Below are 11,562 nucleotides of genomic sequence, written 5' to 3' on the forward strand. Positions count from 1 at the left end.
CCACTTGCCATGCCTTGTTACACAAACCAATAAAGTCTTCCCTGGGACATTGGCTTACTGTGTAGCCGCTTCACACTTCAAGTGCCGAATAATGACTGCAGTGATTAGATTTTATGGAAGGCATTGAACAGGAAAGGCTTATTGATACTGTCTCATGTGGAAAAGTGTTTCAAAACTCAGCATCATATGGGGCAGAGCGGTGGGAGGGTGGTTCAAGATGGTGGCTTTTATTTAGTTGTTTCTTACTCACACATAGGTGGATCAATCTCCACTAAATATAATAATAATAAGAAGAAGAAGAATACATGCCATTTAGCAGACGTGTTTATCCAAAGTGACTTAGTCATGCATTTTACAAATGAGTGGTCCAGAAAATCAAACCCACTACCCTGGCGTTACAAGCGCCATGCTCTACCAACTGAGCTACAAAGGACCAAAGTGTCAAACAAAGTAAACATTTAATTAAATAACATACTCATAAATTCACAACATTACCCCTTTATATTACTTCTGAATTATGTACTACATGTAACCTCATATTTACATTTAAGTCATTTAGCAGACGTATTTATCCAGAGCGACTTAATTAGGGTAAAGTGCCTTGCTCAAGGGCACATTGACAGCTTTTTTCACCCAGTTGGCTCAGGGATTCAAACCAGCGACCTTTCATATGACGGAATTGCACAGAAGTGAATGCTAGCTAGCCTATGTGCCATATATTGTAAGTGTAGATTTGGCCCTTCTCATGTATGACTTACACTGCCTTTTCTCACTGCCATTGGATGGAGTTTGAATTCAATTTCTCTTACTCTCTTTTTCTAATAAGATCAATGTGCTGTGCTCTGATGGAAGTGGACACAAGGTCAGATGTGGCTTGAGTTAACCTTTGGAGAAGTCTGCAGTCTGTCACTATTCCTTTACCACACGGCCGTGGGCCTGCTGTTGTGGTGCACTAGGATCAGCCTTCAGCCATACGCAAAGATGGAGCAAGCGTCCCATTGATCTTAGTCATGGCTGTGAGTCCAACAGCCTTCACCATTTACTTGGTGTGTTTAACAGAGAGGTTGTGGCTGTGTGTTTTAAACCATCGCCACTTCAGGGTTCATAGATCACACACTTGTTTTGCAAGGCAGAAGACTGTACATTGTGCAGAGACTACAAGGTTGTTTATCCTGTGACAGCTGTTCAAGGAGTTCTGTCAACATCTAACATGGCCAAACATTAATGCCTAAATTATTACGCAGCCATGAAACTGGTGCATTATTCATCAAAGGACTGTGGGACAGAAGACTTCACACACACACACACACACACACACACACACACACACACACACACACACACACACACACACACACACACACACACACACACACAGAGAGAGAGAGATATCTCAACAAAGACTAGAACACATAATATATCCACAACCCAGTCGGCAGGAAACATTGACTCTACTGACTGAAGCTCTGAATGTAATATGACCATGGCTCATATTTCAGGCTGAAGATTTCAATTACAGTTTTTTCTAAACTCTTAGTACAAAACTCCAATTTGGTAACACTTGTAACGGAGCCAGTCTTACATTCTAAACCTTTCGTTGTGCATTAATTTTGTTTGTAGACATCTTTCACCACTCAACCATTAATCCAAAAAATAAGTTTACTGTGAAATATAACAATGTTTAATCATCAAAACACATTATAATACCTTCTCAATTTCATTATTTTAACAACCAGTTAACATAGAAAATTGCCCTTTGAATGTAGTATGCTACAGAACTGTAAATTACTGTTTTCACATTAGGCAATCTATCATTGTTAATGTTTTTACCTTTATTTAACTAGGCAAGTCAACTAATATTTTCAATGACAGCCTAGGAACAGTGGTTTAACTGCCTTGTTCAGGGGCAGAACAACAGATTTTTACCTTGGGGATTTGATCTTGCAACTTTTCAGTTACGAGTCCAACACTCTAACCACTAGGCTACCTGCCACCACTAGTACCTAGGGGTAAACCTTTTGGCATGGCGAATCCAAGCCTTACATAGGTCTGGATTGAAATCATTGCATGCCTCACCCATGTACTGAAGGAGGGTGATACGCTCATGGGGATGGCCATCATACACATTCCACCTGCATTGTAGTCATATATTGTATTTTACAGCACTGTTCTTCTGTATTGTAGTGGAACTGTAGCTCAGTTCATTAGAGTGTGGCACTAGCAACACCAGAGTTGTGGGTTTGATTCCCACTGGGTTCACTTTGGATAAATTTATCTGCTACATAAATGGCAAATATTACAATACTGTATTGGTCAATAAAATGTAAGTAAAGCAGTGTGAATGATTTGCATATTGCTATTGCATTACTGCACTACAGGAGCTAGAATCACAAGCATTTCGCTGAACCTGCTGTAACATCTGCTAATCTGTGATCGCTACCGATAAACACTGATTTCATTTGTTACATACGGTACATCTTTGATCTTATCGATATCAGATATATTTTTATTACTGTACAGTAAAATCATAATAGTCATCATTATAGAAGTACATATTATACTTTTCATGTTTCTACTTTACAGACATACATTTTCATTATGTAGTTCTCATAATCTGTAGTAGGCCAGGCAGTATACATGTAAAATCTAAAGGTTTACCAAATGTTTTAGTGGTCATCCATTAAGAGCAGTCGGATTAAGTAATAGTAAAACGTATTTTATCAAAGTAAAGTGAGCATTGCATTGTGAAAGGCAGTTACTTTATATGAACATGTATTGCAATGTGAACATGCATTTCTAGATGAAACACATTAAGGTGAAAAAGTCACTATGTTTTGTGTGTTGTAATTAGTCAATTGAAAATGTGCTTAGAGTTTTGAAACAACTGTCTTATGGATGATCTGTTTAGAGTGTTATACGAAGAGTTGTGAAAATGTACCACATACTTGTGAAAATTTCACCAAAGCAATACAAAAAAAACTGCAACTGTACTTTAAGTTGTGTATTTGATTACTTTGATTTAATGAATGCAAAAAACAATCCTGCAGCAGCATTACCATGTGCAGTAGGAGCCTAACATTTATCTGAACATTTCTTAGAGAAACTATGAAATTCATAACCAACAGTTAATGTGGAACAATGCATCTATAGTGATCCAAAATATGAGATATTAACACATTACGGACTCTGACCTTTCAAATGTCACAATCCGGCATCACTTCCTTACTATGAGAGTGAATTGGTTGTGACTCCGGCCAATTCCGGGGACCCTGGGAAAGAGGAATATCGACCTTCCATTCTTCCCACTAGTCTTTTGGTCTCCACCATGTCAAAGAGATTCAGTATCATACACAACAAGCATAGGCCACTCTCTTTGGGCCTCATCACAAATCAAAGAGGGTAAAAAACCAGTCCAACCTTTGAATAAACATGAACTTGCCCAAGAGCATTTCTGAAGAGGTCCATGATCGCCTCAGGAGAGGCCCCAAGCAATCTCCATTGATTCACACTAGTTCCCATCTTAGCAAAACAAGGTCAAAGTTTACATCCCCCATGTAGAACCTTAGTCTACAAAAGGAACCATATTGTTGGAATTAAATGAAAGAGGGTTCATTTAAAGTGAATCAATTACAATACGTTGATCAAATAAGATAGATCTCAATTGCTTCCTTTACTATGGATTTTTCAATGGATGGAAATCGTTTGTGACAAAACTACCCCAGTGAAGCTCTAGAGAGCAGGCTGTGTCCCAAAAACATCCAACAGTCATTCAAGCACACACAATCACACACTTCAAAGTCATCCTCAAATTGTTAAGCACACCACGTTTGTCAATGTATAATATTGTATCCTATCTTCTGGTGTCAACTGACCGGAGTGATTGATAACTTCTATTGTAAAGCTATTGCATGCCATCGACATCTGTGTGTGGTGGGGAGGGAGGAGCCTCATTGGTGTGCAAGACATGTCCAACCCCTCATTCTCCACAGCAGCAGTAAACAGCAACACAGAGACCCATTGTGCCATGCAGGAAAGAAAATCACTCTGTTTCAGAAGGAATGAACAGCACTTTCACTCAGTCTCACTCCCACCAACTCAAATGGCCTCTGCTACCCACAAGCACAAGCACAAGCTCACTTACCCACAAGCATAATAGCAGGATTGTAAGACTCACATAAGCGTTAAATTAATGGTTCAATTAAATCACAAGTAGGCCAGTTATTGCTAATTTAAGTTCTCAATTTGATTTAGTTCTCAGTTTAATTAATTAATATGATTAAGAACAACAACAACAACAAAAACATGGTGCACTCATAACAAAGTCAATTTAAAATCGAACAAAGCAAGTGAAAAGTCCCCTTACTGTAGTAGAATCCATAGAAAATGTAGTAGCAAGCAGAAAACATTCAGCACCATGGACAGCGACACAATAGCTACGTGAAGCGGCGGGCAAAAACAAAACGAGAGACAAACAGCAGAATAACCGGGGCTTGGAGAAGGTACTGTATTTATGCCCACAGCAGACTTCAAAGCAAATGTCACCTGAAGGTCAAAACATAAACTGGTCCATTTAAACCCACTAGAAACAAACTATTTTTGGTATAAGGAGCGCTGAGAACTAATCATCGTGTTGTGCGTTTCAGGTAGGCTACAGGAGATCAGTTGTCGTGGAGCAGTAGTTTTTTTCATCCGTAAATCGTAACGTACTGGAAAATAATCTATACTTTTAGAGGACACTGCTGCTCTCTACCTTTTGAGTAAAATATTATAGGTATGAAATTAATGGTAGTCCTGTGGTATTACAGTGAGGGACCTATAGCAACGCTGGTCGATAAATTGCATGCACAAGCGTCATTCAGCTAAAGTGCTCAGCAAATTCCTCGTCAATACACGGTGGTCTATAGATCAAAGAGAGTGCTGTTACCGCCCCTAAACCACCCACCCCTTCCTCATCACATGGGAGCACGCACGCACGCACGCACGCACGCACGCACACACACACACACACACACACACACACACACACACACACACACACACACACACACACACACACACACACACACACACACACAGAGAGAGAGGGAGAGAGAGAGGGAGAGAGAGAGACGTAAAATCTTAATGCTTAATGCTCAATTCAGACTTGACAAAGTGCTTCAGTGAAAATTTAATTGCGCTTATGGCGCATTGTATTGATCATCTATATCATACAATATTATGCAATTCTCTAAATTGTACATCTTGAAAGACACTTAGATATTCAAAACATATTCTCTACCATAAATATCATACACTCTTCAGTTATGTTTAATGTAATGGACAAATAATTATATTTTACATAAAGATTCTTAAAATACAGCACTTATAAAATGTCAATTTGCAGAAAGCAACGATAAAATACTTGGAGTGCAAAGGCACTTCTGGAATAAATGGATTGCCAAGTGGACGGAACCAGTACATGTGTTTCACACTCACCATCAATAGGCTATTATGTACAGGAAAGTCATTTCATCATGTTTCACTTCTGTTCTTCTATTAAAATGATATCGCTTCCCACAGACGAAATAAAATATAGAATATGAAATGCACAAAGCAGTATTTTACATAGTTCTTGCGGTACCTGCTACAGACTATATTTCAAGTAGAAGAAATAATTTAAACCTCCAGTAAAATAGTATAACTGTATATACGTTTACTCAATACAGCTGGAAAATAAAGGAGAGCAAACGCTTAGGTTGCTTTGATTGAGTTGGACTCGTCAATTTGTGGAGTACATAGATACATATCGATGTAATCATTACTGATGATAGTAAGTAGGGCCATATCTTACAACTGACTCATTGCAGTTTGTTTTTCCAGAACTTCGAGGTAGTCTGGTTCTGTTTTTAGCTTCCCAGGCAGCACAGGGTGTTCATTTTTTAATTGATTGGCATAATACTTTCGTGGAGTCCCGTAGAGAACCGTTTTATTCAACCTGTCCTGGTTGTGTCGTCTAGTGGTTTCATATTGAGGAATGAATTGTCTTTTCGGTAAAGTGCAAAAATTATAATTCAGAGCCCCAGCAGTCGGAAGCTCCTTAACCCTCTCTGCAATGTTTTGATAAAGCAGCTCCGGCTCTCGATTGCCGCAAGATTGTTTCTCAATGAACTCCACTGTGCTTATGGTATATGGACTTGGGGGCAACTCCGACTTTTTAGTGTCCATGGTGCTGAAGCTTAGTTCCTTTAGATTCCTATAGTAGGCCACCTGCTCGCTATCTTTCTGCATGTAGATTGGGTTCTGACACATCTGACCAACGGGGGGAGGGATGTAGTTATACACATGCGTCTCTGTTTTATCTGCAGTGGGCTCTGTGTTATAAGAACCATACTGTACCTGGAAGGAGTTTAAATCTACATTATTGGCACTGGCGGGAACGCTATCAGCACCTTTGCGTCGTTTCAGGACAAATACGAACAAACCAGCCCCGAAGCAGACCGACAGAATGAAAACCACGAGCAGTCCCAGTATGAGAACCGACAGGGGCACCTCCGCGTGCATCTCGGGCACCTGCTCGTCTGTGGGCGTGATGGCAGAGGGAGGAGTGGAGTCAGTGCTGGGTCTGACGGTGGGGGCCTTGGTTATTGTGATCTCGTTAGGCTCGGGACAAATTGCATCGTTACGCAGAGACCTGAGGAGCCGCCCTGCGTGTTTGGAGGGCGAATCACATGTGATTTCATTTACCACAACGCTGGTGCTGGATAGCTCCATCCAGTTTTTAAGCGCAACGATGTCGCAGGTGCAATCCCATGGGTTTTCCTGCAGGTCGATCTGAATGAATGCGGAGAGCTGGTCGAGCACACCGCGCACCGGCAGGTGGGAGAAGTGATTGTTCCTCAGGTTTAGTCTTGTCAGCATAGTCCCTCCAAAAACATTGTCGGGAAGGGATCTCAGTAGATTGTTGTTTAGGAACAGCAGCTGCAGATTATGTAAGGAGTTAAACGTCTGTGGTAAAATGTCCTTGATAACATTATACTCCAGGTATAAGTATTGAAGGCTCTGCAGCCCTGCGAATAATGATTGGGATAGACTTTCAATGTAATTGCCATTGAGGTAAAGTCTCCGTAGATTAGCTAGGTTTTCAAAGGCCCCATTCTGAATGACAGCTATTCTATTATTTCCTAAGTGGAGGAGCTCTAGTGAGCTGTATTCGGTTAGGTCTGTTCTGTATATGGTCTGCAAGTAATTGCCTGTTAAATGCAATTTCTTTGGATAGGACGGTTTAGGGGTAAGCTCTGTTATATTATGCAATTTCCTCTCCTGGCAGTTGATATTTAATCCACTGTCTGGGTTTTGAGAGGTGCATACGCAAATGCTAGGGCAGGTTATGGGAACAGGGGACCTAGTCTGATAAACCATTATAGGCCCGAACACTTGTTTGTCCTTACTAGACGTTACCCTTTGTGTGGGGCGATTTCTCATTTTAGGGGGACGGGAGGCCCTTGGGGTTTTTGTTGGAGTGACACCGGGGTGTAGGGTCGGAGAAAGGCCGTGGTATTGGGAATCAGAGGGAGGCTGGATTGCGCGGTGATTAGAATCACCAGCATTTCGTCGGGGGCATAGATCTTGCTTAATCAATTGCGTAATGTCCTTGCCATGCAGTCTGAATGGGGTCTCGCACACGATGTCCCCTACAAAGACTGATATGGTGTCCAGCCAGGCTTTTAAGGGGATCAGATCACAGGTGCAGTTCCACGGGTTCTCCTCCAGTTGGATCTCCATAATGCCGCCGATATGCTCCAGCACGCCAGCAAAAGGCAGCATCTTAAGCCGGTTCCCCCTTAGATCCAAATGCGTTAACATAACGAAACGAAATACATTGTTGGGAAGAGAGAGCAGGAGGTTGTCATTGAGAATCAATACTTTGAGTTTATTCAATTTGCCGAATGCACCTGCTTCAATGGCGCTGATGTAATTATAATCTGCCTGTAAATACTCCAAACTCTCTAAACCAGCATATGTGTCCTCCTTGATTATCTCCAAGTTATTGTTATTGAGATGAAGTCGTTTTAAAAATCTCAGTCCAGTAAAAGCTCCAGTCTTTATCTCCTGTAACCCGTTGTTCCCCAGATGAAGTGATGTCACATTACCATAACTGACAAACTCGTTTGGATTGAGCCTCGAAAGAAAGTTTCCATTGAGAAAGAGTTGACAGATTTTGTTCGGTGGGGGTTGAAATAGACTAACCGTTGTAAATCCTTTGTTTTCACAGTTGATGCTCAATATATTCTCCTTTTCCTCACATGAGCAGCGATTCTTACAAATGTCTTTCGAAGTTTTGCGACTCTCAGTCTTCGATGAGAAACTGGTCACAGTTAAAACGCTGAGCAACAAAACGCTGTTCAGCATTTTTACAACAATGTTGCTGAATTATCCAGCATCAACGTTGTATGAGTCTTGGAGTTGGCAATTTCAGTGCAGACATGCAAGCCCAAATTAACACAGCATTAGTGTTAAAATGGCACCAGGGCGCACGGACGCGCAGGACTCTCCATTGATCTTCTTACAATCCAAAAGGCAAATTAAATCATGAATCAGTCATCGGACACGTTCTGAGCCAGGCTTGAATGGGTACATTGTTTGTTTGTCAGGAGACTAGCTTCGCAATATACTGCAATCCCCGGTATTACGCACGACCAAACAAGCAGCAGTTTCAAGCATTTCTGTAGCAGCACAATCAGAAACGGCAAGATACTCACTGAGCGACAGAGATAGTACAGTCTCTTCTCGACTTGATCCTACGAAATTCCATTCTTCATTAAATGCAATTTAGTTTTTGACAAAAATACAATATAGGTAGCATATCACTTCGAGTTTTCCTTTACTTTCTCGATGGAAACAGCGAGAGAACCAACTCTGAGAAATAGACCGGATGCTGAGGAATAACATGCAGAAGCATCCTCCGCTTGCGCATAGGCACCTACCTACTGAGAGGTCTATGCCGAATTTCTGCCCTACGTCCTCCCACATTCAAGGCATGGGAGTCCTACGTCACTAGCATCGACAACATGTTATACTTGCTAAGAACAGTTTAGCATTCTTCTCAATAGTAAATGTAAAAAATAACATTATTGTTAGACTAACACTACAGGTACCTCGACTAGGCCTACCAAAGAACATAACAGTAGTAGGATAGGTTATAATAAACACATATGCTAAGGTTATAATAATAAACGCATTGCCACGGGGGTAATATATACATTCTATTGGAATACTTCACATGTTATTGTAGAGTAAAATATTAACGATGTTAATGGATTCTTCAGAGAATGTGCCTACTACAATCTAATGCTATTTTACTTTCCCATACAACATGCACGAGCACATGTATAGAATCTTCAATAAAATATTAAGTTGTATTGAAACATTTAATGCAACTGAAAAAAACAATAACATTAGTTATTTTAAGTGGATGATCACGTTTTTTGCTCAACCCACCACTAGGAGGTGGAAAAAGCACCTTTATCATTTGTTTAGCGCATGTGCACACACGCAAGGACTTGCGCGCGCACACACACACACACACACACACACACACACACACACACACACACACACACACACACACACACAGTATGCGCATGTGGTTTCAAAATACTTTCGGCTGAAATCAGGTTATATATATGACGACACTGTAGGCATATATATATGACGACTGCCTACACACATATATATACATACATATATACATATACATACATATATATACATACATACATACATACATACATACATACATACATATACATATACATATACATATACATATACATACATACATACATATATATATACATATATATATATATATATATATATATATATATATATATATATATATATATATATATATATATATATATATATATATATGTAGGCAGTCGACTTGGATACAGATTGATCCACAAAAGTAAAAGCATTAGCATACACAATGTATAAATTCAACCTTACGTTCTGCGCATGTTACTGGGTATGAATGAGCACCACGCCACATCCCAATAGAACCAGGAAGTGCATGTCGGACACACTGGAAACAGTGTTTGAATGAGCTGACGATGAACATTTCTACCCGGAAAGAAATGTAACTACAGTAGGCCTGCTTACAGTGGTAGCCTACACACTTCAATGCAAAATATAATTTGTCTGTTCACCTGTTAAATTCTACTGTATGTTATCAACTGCTTTCGGATGCATAGAGCATAAACATAAAATAGCCTATCTGATAGGCTCAAGTAAATGAGAGATGCACATGGTCATTTGTTGTATGTGTAGGACCCATAGTAATATTAGGCATAAGAAGTAGACCCCCCCCCCCCAATTTTTCATATTATTGTTTTGAGGTAATATCTTTAGACATGTCGCTCATTCACATGGTATGCAAAGCTAGTATTTTAGGATATGAGATAGCTATTGTGGTTATTACTGAGTAATACTCACTGCCAGGCACTGTTAGGCCAACTAGGACACCTCAGAGCTCTTAAATATTTCAACATCAGGAGAAGGAGACGTAGGGATGATACAGGCAGCATGTCTGATGGCCCTATCTTTATTTTTTTATTTAACCAGGCAAGTCAGTTAAGAACAAATTCTTAGTTACAATGACAGCCTACCCTGGCCAAACCCTAACCTGGACGATGCTGGGCCAAGGGACTCCCAATAACAACTGGTTTTGATACAGTCTGGAATCGAACCAAGTTCTGTAGTGACGCCTCTAGCACTGAGATGTAGTGTCTTAGGAGCCACTGTCTCTGCACCACTCGGGAGCCACTGTCTTGTGATTTCGGGAAAAGGAACATAAACGTTCTAAACTTCTACACGCTTGAACGTTGTCATCATTATTCAAGTGTGCAACAAAATTGGCGAGCTAGCCAGGAGAAACGTTGTGCCATGGTATGGATGACGCAGCTAAAAATAGAACCCGACCTTCATTGACAGCAGAGAAGAGAGGCACCGCGCACGCAGAGCATGGCGATGGAACAGTGCCAGGATAGCTAAAAGATGTGTGGTTATGTTAAAGTCACAGCTGAGAATTAGAGAAGGAGGCAAACATTTATCCACCTAATTGTGGAATAAATGAAGCTATTGAAAAAGAAGGGGATGTAGCCAAGCTGTATCTGAATGACCTGTTCAAGTTAGCAGAACAGCTAAAGCAAAGTGATGGAACTAAACCTAAAGAGTATGTTAGGAGCCAAGAAGCATTTGAGAGTGTACACAAATAATACTCAGATCTCCAGTTGAGTTTTCAAGTCTTAGCCGAGAAAATCCCGAGGTTGAATGAGAAAGTGGGAAACAACGGACCCAGCCCAGGGCCAGTTCAACAAAGTGTGCTATATCCACAGCCAAACAGGTTATTTGAAGTGACAATACACAGAAACAAACAAACTCTCATACACAAATCAGATGCATCCGATTGACATGGGACACGGTGAAGCTGAAGTCATTGAAGCTGTAGTACAGGCTTTCAGTCCAGGCCTGAACAAATGTGAAATGCTTGAAATAAAGAGTGACTTCACTCTTCCCAAC

The 11,562-nt window shown here is 40.5% G+C and overlaps 1 protein-coding gene across 1 annotated transcript; it reads right to left on the reverse strand.

Annotated features, from left to right (window-relative positions):
* Positions 1–211: 211 nt before the first annotated feature.
* slitrk2 (SLIT and NTRK-like family, member 2) lies at positions 212–8,970 on the reverse strand. Its single transcript, XM_014212748.2, has one exon. The coding sequence runs from the start codon at positions 8,386–8,388 to the stop codon at positions 5,827–5,829; it is 2,562 nt and encodes an 853-aa protein (XP_014068223.2). The 5' UTR covers positions 8,389–8,970; the 3' UTR covers positions 212–5,826.
* Between the last annotated feature and the right edge of the window lie 2,592 nt (positions 8,971–11,562).

This window comes from Salmo salar, chromosome ssa09 (genome assembly GCF_905237065.1).
Source record: "Salmo salar chromosome ssa09, Ssal_v3.1, whole genome shotgun sequence".
Classification (NCBI taxonomy): Eukaryota; Metazoa; Chordata; class Actinopteri; order Salmoniformes; family Salmonidae; genus Salmo; species Salmo salar.

What these genes read in the sequence shown, in the direction of transcription:
- slitrk2 (XM_014212748.2), bottom strand. Translation starts at nt 8,388, where the DNA reads ATGCTGAACAGCGTTTTGTTGCTCAGCGTTTTAACTGTGACCAGTTTC.